General features: G+C 37.1%; 2 protein-coding genes across 3 annotated transcripts in view; one reads left to right on the top strand and one right to left on the bottom strand.

Moving 5' to 3' along the window:
• The first annotated feature begins 2,255 nt into the window (after window positions 1-2,255).
• Window positions 2,256-18,284, top strand: KLHL41 (kelch like family member 41). Its single transcript, XM_047085553.1, has 6 exons — window positions 2,256-3,365; window positions 7,600-7,757; window positions 7,902-8,009; window positions 11,084-11,269; window positions 12,919-13,065; window positions 18,124-18,284. Exons 1-6 carry the CDS (start codon window positions 2,256-2,258, stop codon window positions 18,233-18,235), a joined length of 1,821 nt encoding a protein of 606 aa, XP_046941509.1. The 3' UTR covers window positions 18,236-18,284.
• Window positions 18,285-21,824: 3,540 nt separating this feature from the next.
• Window positions 21,825-26,715, bottom strand: part of FASTKD1 (FAST kinase domains 1) — a 48,843-nt gene continuing 43,952 nt past the window's right edge. For both annotated transcript variants that reach the window (XM_047084482.1, XM_047084483.1), the window contains 3 exons: window positions 24,580-24,718; window positions 23,821-23,935; window positions 21,825-22,609 (listed from right to left, as the gene is read on the bottom strand). In XM_047084482.1, the coding sequence (XP_046940438.1) occupies window positions 22,514-22,609; window positions 23,821-23,935; window positions 24,580-24,718 (350 nt within the window). In that variant the 3' untranslated portion in view covers window positions 21,825-22,513. The remainder of the gene's footprint in view (window positions 22,610-23,820; window positions 23,936-24,579; window positions 24,719-26,715) is intronic.

Raw genomic sequence — 26,715 nt, 5'->3', positions numbered from 1 at the left:
AGTTCATTTATTGACTTTCTCCTTGTTTGTACTCATTGAAACTTCTTTGAAGTTTTCAAAAATAGAGTATTCTCAGATTTCTTGGTTAGCTAAGATTTGGCAACTTCTCTGGCATCAGTGTTTTTTTGCCACTGCTTGGGTATAAAGAAACATTGTAAGGAACCTTTGTCAAATCATTGAAATCAGCAGAAGGAGCCCTCTTTCTCTAAAGAGAAAGGAGTGTTTTAGAAACATTAAAATGAGATGCAACGGTATGTACAACCATAAACACATAGTACAACCAAATGCTAACCTGAGTTTAATAAAAATCAGTGAACAAAAGCTATACATTGGTTTCTTTATCTAAAAAGGAAAAGATTTGTACATTTTTAAAGGATGGGGTTAGAATAAACAACCTATGTTAAGGGGAGAAAAGGTTGTTTGAAAAATCTATACAGGTCACAAAATGCTGCCAGGAATATATTTAAATAGTTTTTCAAGCAAAACAGACTTCATAATTGCTTACTAGTAAGGAATCTTAAATGTCATAGCATGGTGTTTGCATCTGACTCATTAATCTTTTCAAATGTTAGTTGTTACTTGTAGAGAGAAATGAGTCATTTATTGTTTAAACACGGGAGCAGCTGTTCATTTTTTCTAGCGTGTTAAAACCTTCACTGACATCTATAAATGGAAAAAAGAGTCAATGAGCTCTTCTTTCAGCTGTTGTTTTAGCAGCTGACAGTACCATTGACTTCACTGTGATGTAAAATAAAAGAAAAAATCTTTACTCATGGTAGAAGCCTTGAAGTTTAAAAATACAGAATTCACTGATCTGGGGGCATTTATTCATTCGACAAATATTAATGGAGCACACAAGGCCCTGGGGCTATAGCATTGAACAAAGCAAACCAAAAAAACTTCCTGTCTTCATGGAGCTTATATTCTTTTGAGCATTTTTATGAATACCAAAATTTGAAATTATACAGTATTTCTATAGCCCCACTGAGTTCGGAAACTGTGACAATATAATTTTATAATAAAATAGTTCATGAAGAGGTATACAATGTCATCTGCATATAAACAAAGGATCAATTTTTTTTCAAATCATGACTTCTGCATTCCCTAATCAATATGGTGTTCTAATATAATGGAGAACTTAAATTACGATTTCAGTTATATATTCTTTTCTTTTTCCTTATATAGTCTTGTTTTCCAAATTATGCAGGTGATATATAGCACTTCTTCCTCAGTCTGCTGTAGTCTGTTGATAACATTGTTTTCATGGAGTTATATCTGTATTTTAACTTTTTATTTAATGAAAGGTTATCTTCAACATTTAAAATCACAGAGTATCTTTAGTAAATCATATTATATTTGAGTTTTTTCTTTCCCTATTGTTGACTTTTAACTATTTCTATTTCTGTCTAAGCTTGATGATTCCTTTTAACCTTTTGCCTTTATTTTACTTGTTTTATTTTTGTTTGCCACATCAGATCCTTTGTAGAGCAAGGCAGGGTATGAATAAATAATTTTATCATTTAATTCAGTACAAATTAGGGTTTTTCCATTTAAGAATAAAGATAATTCGGAATGTCTTAGAAAACTAGCAATTTCTCTGTATTTATTATTTCAATTATGGTGGGGTATTACTATTGATGGTTTTTAAAAATAAAATTACAGTACATAAACAGAAGTTTTTAAGTTTCATACTTCTAAAAGAAAATTGTAAATCCCACTGTTTTAAATAGAAAATAAAAATTCGTATGTAACACTTATTGGAAAAGGGATTTTGCTTATGAGTATTCAGATGAACTCACCTCATATTCTTGACCTTTGCATCATTAATTCAGACAGCCAAGGAGTTTGCCACTAGACCATTTTTAGCGGACTGACTCATTTTTTATGAGTCAGTTTTCTGTTAGTTCAATAAACATTTTCTTTAAACATGCCTTTATTGACATATGCTGTAATGCTTTATGTATTTTAAAGCTTTCTACTTCATTTAAATCCCGTTTCTTAGCTGTTTCCTTAGTGATTAAAAGTTCCAGTTGTTCCCTTCAATCTATAACAGCTGCAAGAACAACTCTTCTTTCCAAACCAGCTCTCCTAAATTCCCGTTGTTAGAGTGGGTATCTATATTTAGCTGGTGGGATTAAATTGCAAAGGCTTCAAGCTGGGCAAAGCACACTGATCTGCCTTTTTACAGCTAGACCTGTGTGCTGCGAGGAGCTAAGGCCTTCAGTGTCCCCTTCCTTACCCAGGTTACTCACAAAATGGATTCCCAGCGGGAACTCACAGAGGAACTGCGGCTTTACCAATCCACCCTTCTTCAGGATGGTCTAAAAGATCTCCTAGATGAAAAAAAATTCATCGATTGCACCCTAAAAGCAGGTGACAAAAGTCTTCCTTGCCACAGATTGATTTTGTCAGCTTGTAGTCCTTACTTCCGTGAGTATTTTTTATCTGAAATTGATGAGGGGAAAAAAAAGGAGGTAGTATTAGATAATGTGGATCCTGCTGTACTGGATTTAATCATCAAGTACCTGTACTCTGCCAGTATTGATCTCAACGATGGAAACGTGCAAGATATTTTTGCCTTGGCCAGCCGCTTTCAGATCCCCTCGGTGTTCACTGTCTGTGTTTCCTATCTTCAGAAAAGACTTGCTCCTGGTAACTGTCTAGCCATCTTAAGATTAGGACTTCTTCTTGACTGCCCGAGACTTGCTATCTCTGCCCGTGAATTTGTGTCTGATCGTTTTGTACAGATTTGTAAGGAAGAGGACTTTATGCAACTATCTCCGCAGGAACTGATCTCAGTCATTTCAAATGACAGTCTAAATGTGGAGAAGGAAGAAGCGGTATTTGAGGCGGTGATGAAATGGGTGCGAACAGACAAGGAAAACAGGGTCAAAAACCTTAGCGAAGTGTTTGATTGTATTCGTTTTCGCCTTATGACAGAAAAATATTTTAAAGATCACGTTGAGAAAGATGATATAATTAAAAGCAACCCAGAACTCCAGAAAAAAATCAAAGTTCTCAAAGATGCATTTGCAGGCAAACTCCCAGAACCTAGCAAAAATGCAGAGAAGTCTGGGGCTGGGGAGGTGAACGGTGATGTTGGTGATGAAGATTTACTCCCTGGTTACCTGAATGACATTCCCAGGCATGGAATGTTTGTCAAAGACCTCATCCTCTTGGTGAATGACACAGCTGCCGTGGCTTATGATCCCACAGAAAATGAGTGCTACCTCACTGCACTGGCTGAGCAGATTCCCCGAAATCATTCTAGCATTGTTACCCAACAAAATCAGGTGTATGTGGTAGGAGGACTATATGTGGATGAAGAAAATAAAGATCAACCTCTACAGTCCTACTTCTTCCAGGTAAGAAGGGCTAGTTTTCTAAAAGTAGAGACGTAAAGGAAAGGCTGCTGTTTACTACCCAGTTACCTGATGTGTGAATCATTCAGGCTGCTTGCATTTTATTCTACTGGATGTCCTATGCAGTCCCTTGCACCTTTGCTACTTACAGAGCTGACAGAAGTACTTAGATCAGTTAACTTAATTGCTTGTTAATATTTAATAAAAGGTTTGGTGAAGAATGAGGTTCTAATTAATGTGTAAGTGATGACTCAGATTTTCTTTACACTCTTTTACCCACAGTGTTAAGTTTATAGCTGATGGTGACTATAATCTTTCAAAACCCAGTGTGTTAGTAAAACCTAAGTTGAAACTTTTAACCCATTAAGTAGGTTAATGTATTTCTCTAAACCGTAGTACTTTCCACATTGCAAAAATTATAATTGGTCAGATTTTCAGCCTTTTTCCAGGTTTTCTTAAACTGATTTGAAATTCTTAAGGGTGGTATTTTATCTGTTATTTATGTTTACTGCCTAAAATATAATTTTGTTGAAAATGAAGAGAACTTATATAACTTAATTTACACACTTTGGGTTACCTTCTGGGAAAAACTACAAAGGTGTCACTAATTTGAATTCATCAATTATATTTAGAAATTTTTATTTACGATGATTTTTTATTTATGACAAGTGACCACGTGTATTTGGATCAGAGTTGTACTTCAACATCATTCCAATTTAATCTGTTTTGTGAAACCACAGATGTGTCCAAGAAACCAAATACTCCCAACTAAACTCTTTATAGTTTGTTTGAAGTGAGTTTGTTTCATATTATTAACACATTATATTTTATCCGTTTATGAAGGAATCAGTGGCTTACCCTTTATCTTTAATAATGCCAATTTTTAAGCTACTTTGTAGCCTACAGCTAGCTCAGATGAGTTTGTTTAGATCATAGCTACTCATGGCCTGAGGTTTATGGGCACTTGAACTGGAAAGGCCAAAGATAAGTGTAGAATGTCATACCACAGTCACTGTGTGCTCTCAGTGTGTGACATACTGTGCCTTCACAAAATACTACCTTTAACCAGGTTTTCCTAATCTTGAAAAATGTAATATATATGTTAATCATTCTTAATTTTCAAAGTTCCATTGAAAAATGTTAACTATGAAATACAAAAATAAAACAGAACTATAATCCTAAGTGTTTGAATGCATGCCAGAAAATTTCCTAAGCTCTAATTTTAAAATCAGTGAAATTTCAGAAAAGCCAAATTGAATTTAAAAGGCAATCATTATATCTAGGAAGTAAAAATGGCATAAAACACACATGGACACACAGGTATCTAGAAATCATAGATCAAGGAATACTTAACAATATTATCTTTACTCTCTTCCATCCTGTTACTACTTTTTTTTTAATTTAAATCCAAGTTAGTTAACATATGGTGTAATAATGATTTCAGGAATAGAATTTAGTTATCACTTACATATAACACCCAGTGCTCATCCCAACAAGCCCATCCCCCCACCCCCACCCCTCCAGCGACCCTCAATTTGTTCTGTCTTTAAGAGTCTCTTATGGTTTGTCTCCCTCTCTGTTTTTATCTTATTTTTGCTTCCCTTCCCCAATGTTCATCTGTTTTGTTTCTTAAATTCCACATAAGAGTGAAATAATATGATATGTGTTTTTCTCTGACTGACTTATTTCACTTAGCATAATACACTTTAGTTTCATCTACGTTGTTGCAAATGGCAAAATTTCATTCTTTGTGATCACCGACTACTCTTACTTTTATGGGCACAGCCTCTCATTTCTGGTTCAAGAAACCTGTTCAATGTTCTTTATAGCTACAAAAACAGTTACACAAAGTTGAAAAGGTCAACTCTCTGTCATTGCCCATGACTTGCTTCTCTTAAAAGGGACAAATAGTGCAACAAGATGCCAGGATAAAAACACCTGACTGTAAGAAGGGTTATTTATGACTCACAAGAAAATAAATGAGAATTTCATGTTTTATATTGTATTTTTCTGTTTGATCCCGTCTGTTTAGAATGTATTAAGTTAGGAGTAGTATGATCTTTGATTGTGTACTATAAATAGATTATGAGAATTTTTTACCTAAGAGAGGGTTGTTTGTTTTGTTTTGTTTTTCATAGAATTAAAAGATTCATCAAATCTTTGAACAGGATCCATTTTAAAGTAATGTAGGTCCAGGGGCGCCTGGGTGGCGCAGTCGGTTAAGCGTCCGACTTCAGCCAGGTCACGATCTCGCGGTCCGTGAGTTCGAGCCCCGCGTCAGGCTCTGGGCTGATGGCTCGGAGCCTGGAGCCTGTTTCCGATTCTGTGTCTCCCTCTCTCTCTGCCCCTCCCCCGTTCATGCTCTGTCTCTCTCTGTCCCAAAAATAAATAAACGTTGAAAAAAAAAATTAAAAAAATAAATAAATAAATAAAGTAATGTAGGTCCAAACCCTGATTTTAAGGATGAGGAAACTGGAGCCAGACAGGTTAAATAGCTTGACAGATCATCTATAAAAGAGCCTGGTAGACAGTACTGTTACATCTGCTGTACTAAGTGCCCTGATTGGGGAGAGGATGGCGATGTGGACAGTCCTGTACAGTGTGGGCAGTTAACTCTTTAGTCTGGGATTATAATTGCTGTTCCCATTTTTAAAAAAACAGTGGATTTATATAGCTTGTTTTTGAATATCACTTAAAAGCTCTATGCTTGACCAATTATTTAACCTTTCTGTGCCTCAGTTTTCTCGTCTGTAAAACAGAGATAATAAAAGTGGCAATCCTGGAGGACTGAATGAGATTACCCGTGTAAAGCGTTCCGTACGCAGCCTGTCACAGAGTCCAAACTTCATAAATGTTCGTCATTATTTCTACTATACTACACACCACTTTCTTGATGAAAGGACTTTTTTTCCAAAAATGAAAAAATTAGCGATCACAACGTAGATGTTAAAATTTGTGAATGCAGACCTAACAATGCATATGTGAGGATTAAACTGCTCATTTTATCTAGTCTTAATTAGTACTTGCTTTAACCAAAGTTACGAGGTGAAATATACATAGGCTTCTACAAAGACCCTCCCTTGACCACAGCCCTTATTATCTGCACCTACTCTTGGTATCCAGTTATTCTGGGGTTTATTCCTTCTTCTGCTACACAGATGTAGCACTACAGAGAACAACAAATCTGTAACTGCACTCCTTCAAAAAGCAATTTTCTCATGCCTTCATGTCCTAAAATGCAAAGTGGAAAAACGTAAAATTACCAATAGTAAGCGCTGAAACTGATACCTGCCACATCAGAATTACCTACCCGAGAGCATGGGCACCTAGAGAGCTGTCTGAGGCTTGCAGAAGTAGCAGCAGCAAACACAAGCAAGTTACTTCCTAATACAATTTTAAAAAAAGACAGAGGCGAGGGTTTTTCCAATGACTTCCAGCAAAAGGCTAGGAGGTTATAGCCAGAACCCTGCCTATGTCAGAAATAATAAAGCGAAACAGAGAGAAACCTACACAGTTTTGAAGAAAAGAAAAAAGATATTGCCTAACATCCCAGTTGTCTGTGGACTGAGCGACAGGTCCAGCTGTCCTGGCTTGGGGAGCATGTTAAATATAGCATTCGGGGGTCACTCACATACACCCTCCCCACAGTCACAACTTCTCTTTCCCCAAGGAGCTAACAGTATTAGGATGGTTTTTTCGAACCTGAACAAGACAACATGGGAAGAAACTTTGACAAGAAACCTCACAGTTCTAACCAAACTCTAGTGACTCTATTTCTTTTTCCAGATTTTGTTACTTTTAGCTATTTTGGTAAACCAAGCAGAATTTCTCATTTTTCTTGGTAATCCAGAGGTAAAATATGATACTTTTGGATTGCAGTTTTATTTTACCTGCAACATCTTTGACTATCTCAGTGTATTCTTTTTTAATATATATATTTTAAGTTTATTTTGAGAGAGAGAGAACAAGCAGGGGAGGGACAGAGAGAGAGGCAGAGAGAGAATCACAAGCAGGCTCCATGCTGTCAGCACAAAGCCCGATGCAGGGCTTGATTTCACGAACTGTGAGATAGTGACCTGAGCCAAAACCAAGAGTCAGATGCTTACCCAGCTGAGCCACCCAGGTGCCCCACTATCTCAGTGTATTGTAAACAACACATAGAATATAGCATATTTCTTGGAACGACTGTAACTCTTTTCTAACAAGCTGTACAATTCCTTATATATTTTTCTTTCAGCTTGATAACATAGCATCCGAGTGGGTTGGACTTCCACCTCTGCCATCAGCCAGGTGTCTCTTCGGTCTGGGAGAGGTAGATGACAAAATCTATGTAGTTGCAGGCAAAGACCTTCAAACAGAGGCTTCGCTGGATTCAGTATTATGCTATGATCCCGTGTAAGTTGCCATGACATTCCTGTTTCGTAAGCATTCAGGTATATGAATGCCCATTACATATTCATAGCTTTAGAACCTAGAATTAACTGAAAGCATAGAAAACGTGTTTCAAAGCATAGAAATTCTACCGTCTTCTCATTTCAGGACTGCAAAATGGAATGAAGTTAAAAAACTGCCTATCAAAGTCTATGGCCATAGTGTGATTTCACATAAGGGGATGATATATTGTCTAGGAGGAAAGACAGATGACAAGTAAGTACCTAAAATCTCCTTATGGTTTACATCCAAATGATTTACTTTAACATTTTTTTAAGTAGCTCTACCCCCAACGTAGCGCTTGAACTCAACAAACCTGAGATCAAGAGTTGCATGCTTCACTGACTGAGCCAGCCGGGAGCCCCTCCAAATGATTTTGTTATTGCAAGAGTTCTTCCCTCCTTTCATCTGAATCTACATACTGAAATGAGACTTGGTTCTCACTTATAACATTTTGGAAGTAAAAGTTTCAAAATAAAATTTTGAAAAGCTATTAGAGGATATTATAAATGATTTCTGAAGGGAAACTGTATAAAAGTTAACAGTTGCTAAAGTATCAAAAAATAAATAAAACTTGTTAAAGTAAATGTGTAGATATTCAGCATATTGCTAGGAACTAGCATGATACCGCCCTCATAAGCATTCTTACAGTTGAAAAGCAGCATTTAGGAGCATAATCAAGTCTTTTTCATTAGATTTCACTACGTTAAAGCCAGTGGGCTTTCTTATTCTTTTGGCCACAACTAGATAAAAACTAAGTGTACCTCTTTAATGTTATATCTAAAATATAACTGCTAAACCAATAGTGCATTAAAATATCATGGATTTGTACTTTACCTTCATAAAAGAATTTAGATAGGTGAGTTTGAAACTGAGGAGCCTGGTGACAGAAAAGAAAGCAGTTATTTCCTAAACAATGTTTCACTGATTTACTCCTGGACAGAGTAAGAATATTTAAATATTTTGATAGTCAAAATATTTAACAACAACTGGTCACAAAGAGGCACTGATCAAACAGAACAGCTGCATCTGGTACACCCACTGCTGCCTAGTTTCTTGTGAGAAAAACAGGATGAAGGTTCATGTAACTTGATTTCTAGGCACTTCTCAAGGGATAGGTAATTAGGAAAAGGATCTTGTTACTCAAAGGGAGAAGTGACTTCAGAGGGCTCCAAAAGTCAGTCGGTTAAGCCAGGAGCCTGTCTGGTAAAATGAAGATTTTCAGTTTAAATAGTGAGAACTAATGTCCTGCCTCTGAAAACTCTGCCTAATTTGGCTTGTCCTCATTTGCCCGAGATGCTTAATAAATAGAGATAATCCTGGAAAGAGAACCAGAATTAAGAATTATAAGGGCAAAGCAGGAAAGGAGAGTAGAATATGGAAATGTGCTAGAAATAAAGAACTCTATATTCTGAGTTAACAATTAATGGTTATTATTAAATTAAAATGACAAATAGCACAGGAAATGTGATTTTAAAAAGCAATGGGAACCTAACAAGCGAAAAAAAAAAAAAAAAGAAAGAAAAGAAACAGACTCATTGATATAGGAAACAAACGGGTGGTTACCAGAGCGGGGAGATGTTGGGGACGGGTGAGACAGGTAAAGGGGATTGAGAGACACAAATTTCCAATCATAAAATAACTCATGGGGATGTAATATATGGATAGGGAATGTAGTCAATAATATTGTAACAACTTTGTATGGTGACACATGGTAACTAGACTTACCTAGGGGGATCATTTCATAATGTATAAAAATATCAAATCACTATGATATACATCTGAAACTAATACGATATGGTATGTCAGTTATACCTCAATTAAAAATAAAATAAAAATAAATGACTAATTGTTTAAAAAGAACAATGGGTTTTTATACAGTCTATCCATATTCAAAGATAACATATTCTGATATTTTAATATTTTCCTTAATCCCAGCCATTCCCATAATTTAAAGGAAGGCCATATTATAAACTTAGTGCAAAATCTTATTTGGGGTATTTTTCCTGAGTAAATAGGATGGAAAATGTGTATTAAGCAGTGTTCTGACTTTGAAAATCTAGTGACCCTGCCAAATGATTTAAATTGTTTCCTTCAAGTGGTATTAGTAACCAGGAAATTGATATGTCAGTAAGAAGCATACAGGTCTTGTTGGTAAGAATATATTAATCTTGAGAGTATGATTAACCAAGACAGCATTGCTTGATGAATGCCAAAGAACTTTGAAATGAGTCATTATCTAAAAGTAAGCACTAAATCTCACTAGTTAACACCACTGAATTTGAAGAACATGGTTTTGTATCATGACCTTGTCAAGAAGTTTTAAAATAATACTCATAGTCAAATATTAGAGGAAATGCTTCTACTCCAGATATCTGGTCTTTCATAAGACTAAAGAAAAAAGTTGTCCTCCTAAAACGTTGGGAGTGTTGTTTGTTGGCTTTTTTGCTTTACCAAATATATCCAGGGGCACCTGGTTGGCTCAGCTGCTACAGCATATGACCCTCGGTCTTGGGGCTGCGAGTTCAAGCCCCACATTGCGTGTAGAGCTTACTTTAAAAAAGCAAAAACAAAATAAAAAAGCCCACAAATATATCCAGTTGATGAATTATTATTTAGCATTTTGAACTCCTATCAGTAAATTATGGATAACCTTAAGGAACTCTGAGGAACATACTAAGAATAATTCAGATGAGTACAGGTTTTCCTGGTAGCATTTAGCATATAAAACTGCTCTCCTTACTCATCTATTCAGACGACTAGTTGTCTAATCTATAGTCCCAGATTTCTTAAAATACACTGGTGTATTAGTAGTATACTAAAATCAAACCAGCCGTCATATTATGGAGTTAAATTTAAAATAGGTACTTTCATACCTAATTATTTTTTAAATTAACTAAGTCATTCCTAGGAGATTCAAACAATAAGATAAACTTAACATTTTTGTTGCTTGGCACAAAAAGGGTCTATGATTTTTTTTTTTTTTTAACTCTGTTTGTGTCTTCTGTTGAATTTAGCAGCAGATAGGATTAAAATCCACTCTGGGCGATTGCCGAAAGAAAAGGTACTCTACCATCCAGTAGTATATTTAAGTTATAAAATAGGTTTAGTGCCCACATTGGCAATTGTCCTTCACTTGTGTCATAGGCTCAGATTCAGAATACTTATGAGTTTTTCTAATTCTGCTTTATGTATCTGAGACGGGAAGCAATGTTAAACGATTAGTGTAATTGCTTCTTTCAGAAAGGAAGGTTCTAAAAGGACCATTTTGTTGTCTTTTATGTTTACAGAAAGTGTACAAACAGAGTGTTTATCTACAACCCAAAAAAAGGAGACTGGAAAGATGTGGCTCCAATGAAAACCCCTCGTTCCATGTTTGGGGTGGCCATACATAAGGGCAAGATTGTGATTGCAGGAGGCGTCACCGAAGATGGCCTTTCAGCTTCAGTAGAAGCTTTTGACCTCATAACCAATAAGTGAGTTGCTGTATCTTACCAAAGCATATGAGTCATTCTACTTTTTAACTTTGGATGAAAATGAAGCTTTCTGATTAGGACATGGGGAGAGGAGGGCAGGGAGGCAAGGATTAAGATGAAGTATGTGGGTTCCTTCTGTTATTGGGTGTGAAAAGCCTAACATTTTGATGCATTACGTGTGTTTGCAACTTGGAACACATAGTCCTCAAGTTAATGTTGGAGTGTTCAATTTGTCCTTATTTGTTATTAACTTAACGTTATGAATTTAGTCGTGCAAAGGTAATACTTCTGAATAATTATATACATGTGGGTGAATATACATGTCTCCGTATGGTGTTTTGATTTGAAATATGTAGAATGAAAAGACCTCCACTTAGCTTATGATATTTGTAAAGCATGAATGCTTCAAATGGTTAATTCTTTTATACTCTTTATAATTTCTTAAAATTTTCACTTATAAGCTTTTATTGGCTTAAAGTTAATATGAAAAGACATTTGACAGATATCGTTTATGTAAAATTAGTCTTTTTCAAATTTTTGAGTTCACTCATCTAGATAAATACATAGTTTTTATACTCCTAGTTTAGCAATGAAGAAAAATCAGAGCACTGTCATTACTTTTTTAAGGAACCATGTATGCCTGATTACAAAATACACTTTAGTATCTGAAAATCACCAAGGAACTTTTACGGGACAGGATTTAAACGATCATTAAAAGTCGTGTTTTTGAAAACTATCATATGGGTAAACACTCATAAGAAGTTAAAGAAGCAGCGCACAGAACTATAAACACTCTATGTTCATAGCTTTTTCATGTGTATGTATAGACATTTATATTTATAAATCTGTATGCTTTTTGAAAAAAACAAAATTACACTAAAATGTTGCTTATGATTATGTCTGGAGGGTATGATCATGGTGGTATTTGTTTTCTTCTATACCTTTTTGTATTTCCAGATTGTCTACAATGTATATGTGCTATTTTTATAGTTAGAAAAACAAATAATATGTTTAGAGAAAGGTCCACTTTTAACGACAGAGAAATAGAATAGAGAGTTGCCAAAATGACTACCTCATTCTAGACTCTTGATACCTCCAACTGATTTTATTAACTTTATCATTAGTTGTCCTATTTCATATGGCTTTAAACATTAAAAAGTTCCCTTAAATCCTTTATTTAAAAAGATGAAGTCATCAAAAAGAAAATTACTAACTCTAGTTTCTCAACTAGGTTAATTACATGCCTTTACTGCAAAGGATTTAGAGATTTCTCGAGAAATGATGGAAACAAGGCTTTTTAAAAATTTGTATTGCCATTCAAATGAAATCCAGCACAGTAAGACTCAGGAGCCCTAGAAGTGCACCAACCCCCCAGTTTATGGCACACATTTTGATAACCATTGCTGAACATGCTAATTGATGAAGGTGAAATAGTCCAAGGTTGACATATTGAGGGCTTTATATTTAATCTGGTTACATCTTTCAAATAAAGAAATATTTAGCTATTTTTCAGTAGAAAAACTTAATCTTCTAATTTTAGATGCCTATGCTAACTTGAATTTTTAAATTATAATTTCACATAATTGTTCAGTAAATAAATTTGGCATTTCCTTAGGTTTTACATTGACTGTATTTTCAATAATTCCTAGATGGGAAGTAATGACTGAATTTCCCCAAGAAAGAAGCTCCATCAGTTTGGTCAGCCTGGCTGGATCCCTGTATGCCATCGGGGGCTTTGCCATGATTCAACTGGAGTCTAAAGAGTTTGCACCCACTGAAGTCAATGACATATGGAAGTAAGTTTTTTTGACTCCAATTTTTTGGACCAAAGATTAAATCAAATAACTGATAACCGATAAAGCAATTTTGCAGTAAAGAGTAAGCCAGACTTTCCCAACATGTATGCTTCTTCTTGATAGTAGCTTAAACACTTTTCAAACCTAATTGAACTTTTGCACGTGCCACTTACTTGATGATCAAGTACTGCTTCTAATTAGCTGTGTGCTTGGGAAAGAACTTATCTAGGCCTTTTTCTTAATCAATAAAATGAGATTCGGACTGTTGATTCTTTAATAAAGCTCTACTCTGCTCTGAAAGTGTACTACACTAGGCATCCAGTAGAGTGAGAGCTGCTTCCAAACCTTTCTACCAGAGGGTACTTTATTTCCTAAGAGTTCTGAAGAAACATGTAGTTAACTTCTTGAGTTTTCCACAAATTCATTAATTCTATTTTGATTCTAACTTAAACCATTTTTGAGTTTTTGAAGATTCAGTTACAAAAGCTTTTTAAAAAAGAAACAAGTGAAAAGGAGCAATCCATTTTACCCCTCAGATCGATGCTGGGCAGGTCTCCGAAGGATGACATTTGCAGTGGTTAGTCAGTTGAATATTTTGAAGTTAGGCTTGAAATGAATGTAGTATTTATACAGTGTGTGGGGGGTGGTGAATTTTACCATAGTTTCTAATGCAGTGAATGTCCCCTGGAGACCAAGGCACATACAGGAAGTCTTAGGAGCAGAAGTGTAAGTTGTGTCATGGAGAGCCACATAGTTGGGGCAGGGCATACAGTATGCAGATATCTGGTTACCACTAGGATACCACATGTGTCTGTCAAATGGCACCTGCTGCCTTCAGCCCAGGCACTGTGCTTGCTGATAAAAATTTATAGGAGGCAGATCTCAGTTGCTTGAGGTAAGCATTAGTGAGTTGATACCATACACTCATCCAGAAACTGCCAAATTCATGCTTTCCCTCTCAGCTGAAGGCCAGCCCCCACTCTCAAGGATGGATGCTCTTCCTTGGTCTGTCACCAGATTGTCTGGAACCTTGGTACTCAAAGTATGGTCTATGGACCACCAGTGGTGGCATCTCCTGAGAGCTTCTTAGAAATGCATAATCCCAGGTCTCACCCCAAACTTAATCAGTATCTTCATTTTAACAAGTGATTTGCTCACTCATTTAAATTTTTAGGGAGGGAGGGAGGCAAACCATAAGAGACTCTTAAAAACTGAGAATAAACTGAGGGTTGATGGGGGTGGGAGGGAGGGGAAAGTGGGTGATGGGCATTGAGGAGGGCACCTGTTGGGATGAGCACTGGGTGTTGTATGGAAACCCATTTGACAATAAATTTCATTTTTAAAAAAATAATAAAAATAAATAAATAAATTTGTAGGGATAGCTTTGGAAGAGCGATCAGTGAAGGCATACCACCAAGGCCAAGAGTAGAAAGTGGATATTACTGCTTCTATACCTGACCCACCACATGCCTTATTCCCTGGTGAACTGAAAGGCTGAAAGACAGGTGGCTTAACCAAGGAATTATTTTATGCATCAAACATTATTTCCTTGTGTTGTTGTAATAGTAACTAGCTATGTAGAAGGCAAGAAAAAAAGTAACTATAAAGGGAAGTTAAGTATTACTCATCTTTCCCCACCCCAAAAGAGGAGGAGGAACAAAAAGAAACCAGAGATTTCCAGGGAGGAAAGAGGCTAGACTTAGGGAGAAGTTGAGATGGAAAAAGGCTGGAAGCAGTAGGGAAAAAAAGAATGAAATAATGGAGGGCTGAGAAGGTTAGGGTTTTTGGAAAACAGGGATAAGCACAAAGAGTGAATAGGCAGTGATCCTTAACCCTGGCTGCACATTAAAATCACCTGGGATGGGGGTGCCTGGGTGGCTCAGTCAGTTGAGCGTCCGACTTCGGCTCAGGTCATGATCTCACAGTCCATGAGTTCGAGCCCTGCATCGGGCTCTTTGCTGACAGCTCAGAGCCTGCAGCCTGCTTCAGATTCTGTGTCTCCCTCTCTCTCTGCCCCTCCCCTGCTCATGCTCTGTCTCTCTCTGTCTCAAAAATAAATAAAAACATTAAAGAAAAAAATTTTTAAATCACCTGGGATGCTTTTAAAATATACCAGTGCCTGGACCTTAACGCAGGCCAATTAAATCAGGATTTCTGCAGTGAGGTCCCAAAACCTTCTCAGGTGATTCTACTATGCAGCCAGGGTCAAAAACACTGATGTTAGGGAATGGTGCTGTCAATCAGTTGAATCCCACATGAGCCACTGTGGTTCCTAACGGTGGTCAAAAGCTAAGTTGCTTCAGCAGGAGGATGTTGTAGGCAGCAAAGTAAAGCATCTCCTGCTAAAAGTAGCCCTTACATTGCTGAGGGGAGCCTGAAAGAGGCATCCTCTCTGATTATGTTTGATTTTGCAATTAGGACAGTGGTTCCCAAAGTTGCTTGCTCACTGGAATCATGTAGGGAGCTTCAAAAAGTACTGACACCTCTTTCCTACCTCTATGGACTATGATTTCATTTTCTAGAGTATGGTCTGGGCTTTTAAACTTTCAAAAGACCCCTGGATGATTCTAATATGCAGACAAGTTTGGGAACCACCAGACTGGGGAAAGGCAAGAATGCATTCATTACTGTCTGCTTGGCTGTAAAATTTTAAATTTAGGGACTGGTGTTTTCCACTTGGGTGATAAAATCTAGAGCAATAATTCTCAACTCTTGCTGCGTATTAGAATCACGTCAGGAACTTTATTTTTTTTTTATTTTTTTTTCAACGTTTATTTATTTTTGGGACAGAGAGAGACAGAGCATGAACGGGGGAGGGGTAGAGAGAGAGGGAAACACAGAATCGGAAACAGGCTCCAGGCTCTGAGCCATCAGCCCAGAGCCCGACGCGGGGCTCGAACTCACGGACCGCGAGATCGTGACCTGGCTGAAGTCGGACGCTTAACCGACTGCGCCACCCAGGCGCCCCCACGTCAGGACCTTTAAAAAATATTCTTGCCCAGGCCATACTCCATACCAGTTAAATCAGTCTCTGGGGGTAGGACCCAGGCATCAGTATTTTTAATGTCTCTAGTGGTTCCAAATGTGCAAGTCAAGTTTGAGAACCAGTGATCTGCTGTGGTTTCCAAGGCAGCATCAGCACCACCTGTGTACTTGTTAAATATGCACATTCTCAGGCCTTACCTCAAATCTGAAACTCTGGGATTGGGGGGTCCAGCCATCTGTGTTCTAGCAAGACCTCCAGGTGACTCAGATGTGCACTGAAGTTGACGGCCACTTAAATTCTACTCCTGAAACTAATATTACACTGTATGTTACCTAACTAGAATTTAAATAAAAACTTGAAACATTAAAGAGAAAAAAAAAAAGTTGAGAGCCACTGATCTTCCAGAAAGGTGGCTGCCCACTTGTCCTCAACTTCCTGGTGAATCTCTACTCACATTTGCAGAGATGAGAACTATCGGTATACCACATTCTAAACATATAGACCCTCTTAGTGTGATATGTAAAAAAAAAAAACCCAAAAACCTTCCATTCTCGTATTTTTTGCTGAAATCTTTCCATTATTTAGGATTGACCAAGCTGAAAGTAAAAATATAACTGTCACTGGGGCAGCTGGGTGGTTCAGTCGGTTGAGCATCCGACTTCGGCTCAGGTCACGATCTCACAGCTGTGAGTTTGAGCCCCGCGTCGGGCCCTGTGCTGATGGCTCACAGCCTGGAGCCTCCTTCAGATTCTGTGTCTCCCTCTCTCTGCCCTTCCCCTGCTTGCACTCTGTCTCTCTCTCTCTCAAAATAAATAAACATTAAATTTTTAAAAATTAAAAATAAATAAAAATAAAAAATACATAACTGTCAGGAAGCAAATGCTTTTAAGCCTCATTTAACCTGATATTGCTTAAATGTGGTCACTTTTTCTTTAAGTCACTTAAAACCGTTCTTTTAATTTGTTGCCCCAAATTTTGCATAGATAATTAAAGTTCTTCTCTTTATTAGTGGTAGAATATTTTTTGTCTACTTTTCTCAATGTAAAAATCACTTGGTGTACAGTACAAATCTTGAAAATTAAATTTGGACTATTGTTAAATTAAGTCAGATAGGACATATCTTACATAAGTATGAGCTACTTTTAAAAATTATTACTTTAAATCATCATCATAGAATGATTTGGGGGTATTTCCTTTGTGCCAAGTATTAATAGCTTCTGGAGGAGGGAGAATACTAAGGTGAATAAGATATATTATTTGCCCTCAAATACCCTTGAGCTTGTTGAGGACATAAATATGAGGAAAAATTTTCAATAGAATGGTAACTGCTATAATAGATACTATATAAAGGACAATGTGAGAAACCAAGGGAAAGCTACAAAAAGGCTTCAGAGAGAGGGCAGCGTTTAGGAATTCCTCATGCAGAGAAGGCATTCCAGGCACCAGGCAGAGTAGGGGCACACATATTTCAAAGCAATTCAAGTTCCTGTATCTTTATAACCGTGAATATTCCCTGAGGGAACAACCTAATGTTAGTTCTTACCTAACATCAAATGCAAAATCTAATAGTACTCACACAGGACAATAAAGCAGAAGGGAATGGATTCTTCTGGAGTGATCACTAGCATCAGCTGCCATGGTGGGCACCACTGTATGGGAAGGATTGAAAGTATAATCAAGGTGACCAGCTGTCCCTGACTTTTCAGTTCTTACTCTTAATGTAGAGTCTGCTGACTTTGACTCATAGCAACCAGCCATCTTTATCAATCCAAATGTGAATGATTGATTAACTATTACTCTTCATCTCTGCACAGTCTTTGATTCCCAGAGAAGGCTTAATTAACTGCCTAAACATCCAGATTAAACACCATGGCGGTAGTTCAGACATATGCTCAGAGAAAGCATATTTGAGGGGGAATTCAAATGATATTGTACCAGTCAGCTGTGTCCTCCTCTAGTTAAGAGCCAATAGGTTTTTCTCAAAGACCCACATTCGTATATTTAATACAAGGAAACGTACAGAACTATCTATTTAAAAACTGCTTATTGATTACTTTTTTTTTCTCCATCAGGTATGAAGATGATAAAAAAGAATGGGCTGGGATGTTGAAGGAAATACGTTATGCTTCAGGAGCTAGTTGCCTAGCAACACGTTTAAACCTCTTCAAACTGTCTAAACTATAAACCGGGAGGTGAAAAAACACAATAGAATGGAATGTGGTTTGTTTGGATAATAGGGCTTTAATTTATTATGTTTTCAAAAGCCTATACAGAGATTGATGTAGAAATTATTCACTAATTACTGTCCATGAGGTTAGCAGTGGGTGTCAAAACCTCAGTCATTGAATCTTCAATGTAACGATCATTGTTTTAAACCATTTTCTAGTAGGAAATTAAGTATTGAGTTGAACAGATTATACCTTTTGTTAATCTGTCTCACTCGATTGTAAAGAAATTTTCTAAATTTGAGTTGTTTACTAATTCTTTCATTTGCATTGTTATGGTAACTTTACACTCATTTTCTATTATAAATGAAATTGGAGAATGAAACATGTACATCTACATTTTTTAATGTTTAAAATGTCAAAAACTTTCCCTCGTGCTTCAAGATATGACAAGATTCTATGCATTATATTAAAGATTACATACCATGAGAAAACTTTGGAAATGCTATTTAAAAAGTATAATAAATGGGTTTCATTTGAAGGGGAAAAAACCTCTAAGTAGTCAACTTTAAGTGGTCTTTCTTTTTTTCTCCATTCCTTTTGTGACACTAGTATATTGTTTATGATTTAAATCAAATTTAATTTTTTTGGGGGGGTACCTGGGTGACTCAGTCGGTTAGGCGTCCAACTTTTGGTTTCAGCTTAGGTCATGATCTCACAGTTCCTGAGTTCCAGCCCCGCATTGGGCTCTGTGCTGACAGTGCAGAGCCTGCTTGGGGTTCTCTCTCTGCCCCTCCTGCTCTCTCTCTCTCTCTCTCTCTCTCTCAAAATAAATAAATAAACTTTTTTAAAAAATTTGGTTAAAACCAGTAAACCAGTCTTCAAGCCATTAACTACAGTGTCTGTGATAGGAGGGTTGGGGACTGTCCTTAGGAAATGAACTGATTCTTTAATTGCTGGGCAGAAGTTGGGGCCAGTGAGGTGTATATTTGTGTATTTGTCGGTTTAAGTTTTATCTATATATTCCATGAAAGAGCTACCTATTTGCAAATTTCTGATAGAAAGGTGACTGGGGTGCCTGGGCAGCTCAGTCAGGTAAGTGTCCAATTCTTGATTTCCACTCAGGTCATGATCTCACAGTTCATGAGATCACGCCTCACATGGGGCTCTGCACTAACAGCACAAAGCCTGCCTGGGATTCTCTCTCTTCTTGGTCCCTGCTCAGGTGCATGTGCATGCTTTCCCTCTCTCAAACACAAACTTTTAAAAGAAAAAGAAAAAAAAAAACGGAAAGATGACTGTATTATTGCATTTTCTAGGATGTGAAACCCTATACTCAAGCTGTTTGTTGTTAGTATATGCACTAGGCTGGCTCTTCAGTGTGTCCACAGCCATCACATTCAACTGTGCAAGTCACCAAGTAATCGTCGTTTGTGGGTTTCACATGCTTTTGCAGACATGTTCGACTTCTAGCCTCACACATGTCGCTTTCTGAGAAATCTGACTTGGAACTAATTTGGAGTATTCCATTATTATTTGTCAAGCAATTTCATAAAGAACAGATGAGTGTTCATACAGTTTTATTGTCTCTACCATAAATATGGAAACATATCCAATAAAAATCAGTTTTATTTTGGATCTTTGAAGTAGAATCCTGGCTACTTTTCTGTATTGACAGAAACTATTCTAAACTATCCAGGATTATATAATCAACAAATCCTGAAGGTGGGAAATTCTACAGGTTGTTCAGCAGATAAACTGTTTCGAAGAGAAAGGGATGGTGTGGGATACTTCTAGATTAAGACACATTTAAAAGGTTGTGGGGAGGCAAATTATGGTGTCTAGAGATGCAAACCTGAGTGATAAAACTGTAAGAGGAAGTGCTTACTATAAAAGCAAGACAGGGATGCCTGGGTGGCTCAGTTGGTTAAGCGTCCAGCTCTTGATCTCAGTTCAGGTCTTGATCTCAGGGTTGTGAGTTCAAGCCCCGTGTTGGGGAGAGAGTGCAGACCGACACAGACATGATATTACGTTGTAAAAATAATGCTTTGGGATGATGGAAATGTTCTGGAATTAAATAGTGGTAATGGTTGCACAAACTTGTGAATACTCTAGAAAACCACTGCATTGTATACTTTAAAAGGGTGAATTTTATGGTATATGAATTATATCTCAATGAAAAAAGAATGCTTTAAAAAAAAGAATGTTTTGTTTATAACAACTCCAGTTATTTAAATAGAAAGATCATCAAACAAAAATATGTAAGAATATATACATAAATAAAACCATTTGGGTAGGGCAGCCTAGAGGAAGGAGAGTACAAGATGTGGTACACTAGAAGTCACATTACGTGAGTGAAAGGTACATCAGGGTCATTTAATCAAGATTTCCCTGTACACAATAACTAGGTTTTCATTTATATCCAAACATTTCATTTATATCAAAGTACACAATAACTAGGTTTTCATTTATATCCAAAGAAAACAATTTATAATCCTCCTCAGTCTAACCATTTTTTTAATTTTTTTAACGTTTTTATTTATTTTTGAAAGAGACAGAGCATGAGTGAGGGAGGGGCAGAGAGAGAGAGAGGGAGACACAGAATCTGAAGCAGGCTCCAGGCTCTGAGCTGTCAGCACAGAGCCCCACATGGGGCTCGAACTCACGAACCGTGAGATCATGACCTGAGCCGAAGTTGGACGCTTAACCAACTGAGCCACCCAGGTGCCCCAGTCTAATCATTTTATTCTTAAAGTGCTTACTTTTTTTTTTTTTTTTTTTTTTTTTGCTTACTGTTATGTATTGCATCTCACACCATGCAAAGTAATAATATTTTAAACAAGTGCTTCAACTAAACCTAAATCAAATATCAACACACCAAAATCCACGCAGGACACATGTTTGGTTTTGCTTTTTTTAAATGTTTATTTTTGGGAGAAAGAGCGAGCGGGTTGAGGAGGGGCAGAGAGAGAAGGGCACAGGATCCAGAGCAGGCCCTGCGCTTACGGGAGAGAACCCAATATGGGGCTCAAACCCATGAACCACAAGACCATGACCTGATCGGAAGCTGAACGCTCAACCGACTGAGCCACCACGTGCCCCAGGACACATGTTTTATAGCTATGCTTAAGACTCAAGGCATTCTGGCTACCAACTTACTTTGGGACAGAATGAATTTAGGAGGTCAAGAAGTCAGAAGATAGCAAGCTTCAAATGCTAATTACCTGCACTTACACCAAGTAGCCTGAGGATAGTTACAACATGGCTTTCTGCTGAGCACAAATACACCACACTTGGAAGAAGGGCTAGGGATTACGTCCCATAGTAGGTCCCTAGTTACTATTTTATTAAATAAATGTGTTGTAAGGCAAGAGAAAATCGTTATTCCCCCAGCATGTATACGATCAGACCAGGTCAAGTTTGGTCCACTTTCTGGAGTGCCCGGGTGGCTCAGTCGGTTGAGTGTCTGACTTCGGCTCAGGTCATGATCTCGTGGTTTGTGAGTTCGAGCCCCACATCAGGCCCTCTGCTGTCCACACAGAGCCCGCTCCAGATCATCTGTCCCACACCCTCTCTCTCTCTGCTCCTTCCCCACTTGCACTCTCTCTCAAAAACAAACATTTAAAAAAAAAAAAAAAAAGACTGGTCACTTTCCCCCTCAGCTACCACTCCATTTCTTTACTTCCATTTATTTATTAAAAAAAAAAAAAAAAAAAAAAAATCCTGTCTCCTCCTGCTTTCTATTAAACCAGTCAGGCTTTCACACCTAGCACTTCACCAAAACTACTCTTTTCAAGGTTACCAATGATTTTCATGTTGCTAAATTCAACAGTCATTTCCCAGTCCTCATTTTACCTGATGGCAGCATCTGATACAACTGCTCACCTCTCCCTCCTTGAAATGCTTTCTCTACTTGGCTTCTAGGAAGTGTTAGTACCTATGACTTTCCCTCCTACCTCACTGGCCACCTGTGGCAGATACACAATATGCACTGCTGTATTCCCGGCACCTAAAACAGTTACTGACACTTAGTAGGCCCTCAAAGAATGAACTGTAAACGATTCAAGTTTCTTCAAAGCTACAAGTCTTTTATATTAAGAATTTTATACAATTTCCCAACCAGATAGTAGAGAAAGATTAAGTATTGGAGAAAGTAAAATGTCTGTTTAATAGGTATTCAATTGACCTTGAAATCAGTCAATTCTGTACTATCATTTTTCAGTTGAGTCAGGCCCCTTAATTAAAATAAGTTCAAATGTGGCACACCAGCATCACGAATTTTAATTTAAAACTACAGTCATGATTTGCCTTCTCCAAATATACATTCTCTCAGGTAGTCCATCCGAGCTTCCCTTGTTGACAGTGCCATAGAGTTCCATTCAAAATGAGGGATCTGTAAAATACGCAACGTAGTTTGAATTTAAAGTTTTAAAGCAACAACAAAAAGCATCAGAGAAGACTTGTAAGCACTACTAAGCCAAACTGTAGGAGCCTATTAAATTAGCTCACATAAGCATAAACCATTTTCAGAAGCCAGGTGGGTCCTTCTTCCAGATAAAGCCCAGATACCTCCTTCTGCCTCACGGCTACTTTCACCTTCCTGTTCCTACAATACCAACAGTGGACATTTTTTCCTGTGTACCTTTCCTACATACACACACTAACCTTTTTCTCTTGTATCTCTACCCATCTCCACAGTGCCTCTCTCTCTTGTAAGATAAATAAATATAAAAACCAACAGATCTTCTACAGATAATAAAATAAATGATTTTTATTTCCTATTCAAAAAACATGGAGAATGTCTGTTTTGGAGATATTTTAATATAACTGTTTTTTTAATATTAAAAAAAAGGTAATTCTAGAACTGTCACATTAAAAGGGAACACATACTGGATGGACCTAGAGAGTATAATGCTAAGTTAAATACGTCAGACAGAGAAAGACAAATACCATTATGACTTCATTCATGTGTGATTAAGAAACAAAACAAATGAACAAAGAAAAAAAGAGACCAAAAAACCAGACTCTTTTTTTTTTTTTGAGAGAGAGAGAGAGAGAGTGAGCACATGCGTGTGCATGCATGCAAGTGAGGGAGGGGCAGAGGGAGAGAGAAAATCTCTGCTGACAGCTCAGAGCCCAACACAGGGCTTTGTCTCATGACCGTAAGATCATGACCTGAGCCAAATTAAGAGTCCGACGCTTAACTAATTGAGCCACCCAAGAGTCCCAAACACCAGATTCTTAAATACAGAGAACAAACAGGTAACCACCTGTCAGAGAGGAGATGGGTGGAGGGGAAGGGTGAAATAGATAAAGGGGATTAAGAGGTACAAACTTCTACTTGCAAAATAAATAAATTATGGAGATGAAAAGTAGAGCATAGGGAATTTAGTCTGGAAGACTGCAAAATGTTTGAGGACAGATGATCACTACACTTAATTGTGGTGAGCACTGAGTAATGTATAGAATTGTTGAATCATGTTGTATACCTGAAATGAATATAAAAATGTATGTTAATTATACTCCAATTAAAAAAAAAAGAAAACACATGTACATCTAGTTTTCTGAGTTCTTTAGGGGCAGAATTACATCAGTATTTCATACCTGAATTACACGATACCCCAAAATTTCCAAATGTCGTTTTTTCATAGCAGATTTCCCCTTTAAGTGAGGGATGTTTCTACAAAAAGCTCTTGAATCCAAAAATTCCAAAGCAATCCTACACAAGATTAAAAATATATATATTTACTTCTGAAATCAAAATGAAAAACTAAGTAATTATAAGCGTTTCAGGAACAAAGTTACATCTCCATAAATTAACAAAAACCAAATGAATATATGAGTATGCTAAGTTATTATTCTACTTAAATTGGTAACTAGGGACAAATAACGCTATTCATTAGAATTTACACCACATTATAGTAAAAATTTCCACGCTTTCTCATTTGTTTCCTTGTCCAACATATATTTATTATGCAACTACCATATGGAAGGCACTGTGAGGGACACAAACATAAAGAGATACAGCTTATAGTCTAACAAAACATGTGATACATATTAAGTAACTGTAATGCAGTGTAGGAAGTGGCTAAGTGCTATGAGATAAGTAGAGATGTATGGGAGCTCCAAAGAAGATACTATTTACTTCCACTGAGGACAATCAGAGGGTTAGCACTTTAGTTAGATTGCTAAGCTTTGGACAGCAAAGGACAGACAGTAAGTCAGAAGACACATGAAAAGCAAAGACACAGGAAAAGATGATATGAGCAGCAGATACTCCTACAATTAATTCTTGTTAACAGAGTTCATTAAGTTATGCCAAATTTAACGTTTAACAAAATCTGAAACTAAGAAATAAGATACCTTTCAGCTCCTGGTGGCAGTGTTGATCCAGTTATTTGGGTATTTGATTCCCAGTGCATTTCTGGTAGTTTTCCCAAAGTTATACTATTGCTTCCATATGGAAGAGGTTTTTTTCTTTTATCCAAGATACACTCAAAATCTAAGGAAGTACAGGAATCAACAGTATGAATTAAGTAAATTCCTACAGGTATAGGTTTAAAGATACATTTTATTTACTTAAAAATTTTTTTAACATTTATTTTTGAGAGAGAGACAGAGAGTGAGAAAGAGAGGGGGAGGGAGAGAGAGAGAGAGAGAGAGCGAGTGTGAGTGAGGAAAGGGCAGAGAGAGGGAGACAGAGGATCCGAAGCAGGCTCTGCGCTGTGAGTGCAGAGCCTGATGCAGGGCTCAAACTCACAAACTGTAAGATCGTGACCTGAGACGAAATCAAGAGTTGGCCACCTAAACGACTGAGCCACTCAGGCGCCCTAAAGATATATTTTAGACATGTATATACATATATAGAGACATACATATCTATAGACACAAAGAAAGAATGATGTACCTCCCTAATTACCCAACTTATTTTATAAGATCTGGTCCAATGGCACCTGTCTTTGAAAATCAATCAATAAAAATCAACCAACAAGTATTACTAAACTAGATTTAGCATGGAGTTATATTTAGCACTGGTACAGGCCAAATCACATTAAGTTTTATTTTAATCCTCTTAAATCTCCTGGTAACATTTGGAGAAAGCTAAACCCACTCATCTGAGGGAAAGTTTCAAACATGTATCCTGTCTTTCCTGCAGGAACTGTACATGAGAGTAACTAAATAGTTGATATGGGTAAGTTCTTTTTAGACAAAATCCAGCTAATGCAGAAGAAATGATACAGAATATCACTACTTTACCACCCCTAACGAATGATGGATTTAGACAATAATTTTAATGGCTAATAAAATCTGTAGGTGAAAAACTGATAGGAGAACTTTCTAATGGATAAGCTGATGAATCTTTAATATAATAAAAATAAGAAAACCAGCATAGTGTGTCTTCTGATATGATGCACTAACAAGTTCATACCACTTATGAAATAGTCTGGGCAAAATAAATAAATGACAGGAATCTAGCCTGAATCTAATTAAGCCCCTAGACCTAAGGACTGGCTTACAGGAAAACAAGGGATGCAGGAGCATTGTTGAATGATACAACAGGGTTGCAACTGGAAAAGTCTAGATAGTGAAAAAAAATTTCTTTCAATAAATAAATTGTAAGGGGAAAAGAGAAAAGTAGAACTTAAAAATGTAATGTTTGGATTCCAATTTCAAAAAATAAACAGTAAAATAAAACATACAAAAGACAATTGAGACATTCAAACATTGACAAGCTATGTGATATTAAGAAATTATTGGGGCGCCTGGATGGCTCAGTTGGTTAAACGTCCAACTTCATTTGGTCATGGTCCAACCTTCATTTGGACAGGTCATGATCTCACAGTTCCTGAGTTCCAGCCCTGTGATCCGGCTCTCTGCTGTCAGCAGAGCCCACTTCGGATCCTGTTCTCTCTCTCTGCCCCGCCCAAGCTCTCACGTACGCACTCTGTCAAAAATAAACACATATTTTTTTAAGTTTACTTACTTATGAGAGAGAGAGAGAGAGAGAGAGAGAGAGAATGAGCAGAGGACAGGCAGAGAGAGGGAGAGGGAGAATCCCAGGCAGGCATTTGCTGTCAGCACAGAGTTCGACCTGGGGGGCTTGATCCCAGGAACCACTGAGCGACCCAGGGTCCCCAAAAATAAACATTTAAAAAATTATTATGAATGGCTATAGGGGTGTTCATGATGGTACTGTGGTTATGCATCTTTTTAGATATACATTTTAAGATGGTATGTCTGATTTGCTTGAAAAGGATCAAGTGAATTTTGATAACTGTTGATGCTGGGTGGAGGTTCATCATGCTATTCTATCTTTGTACTTGTTTTGAAATTTTTTTGTAATAAGAACAATGGTAAAAATATTTAAACCAAGAAAAAAAAAACAGGACTGAAATGAAAAAAGAAACAACAAATGAAAAGGAGGAAAGAGTAGGTTTAGTTATCTGCTTTTTATACATAAGGGAAACTGAGGCACTGAAGCAACTTCAAGTTAAGTAT

The sequence above is a fragment of the Lynx rufus genome, unplaced genomic scaffold (assembly GCF_022079265.1).
Source record: "Lynx rufus isolate CCGP_SWC_20201006 ecotype Redwood Valley unplaced genomic scaffold, mLynRuf1.p SCAF_2, whole genome shotgun sequence".
NCBI classification, from domain to species: Eukaryota; Metazoa; Chordata; class Mammalia; order Carnivora; family Felidae; genus Lynx; species Lynx rufus.
Note: the sequence above shows the minus strand (reverse complement) of the source record. Positions and strands in the feature narration are given on the sequence as shown.

Bases quoted from the DNA above. Each gene is read 5' to 3' on its own strand.
- KLHL41 (XM_047085553.1), top strand. From the start codon at position 2,256: ATGGATTCCCAGCGGGAACTCACAGAGGAACTGCGGCTTTACCAATCC. The intron at 3,366-7,599 runs GTAAGAAGGGCT...TTTTTCTTTCAG, and splicing joins TACAGTCCTACTTCTTCCAG to CTTGATAACATAGCATCCGA. The intron at 13,066-18,123 runs GTAAGTTTTTTT...TTTCTCCATCAG, and splicing joins GAAGTCAATGACATATGGAA to GTATGAAGATGATAAAAAAG.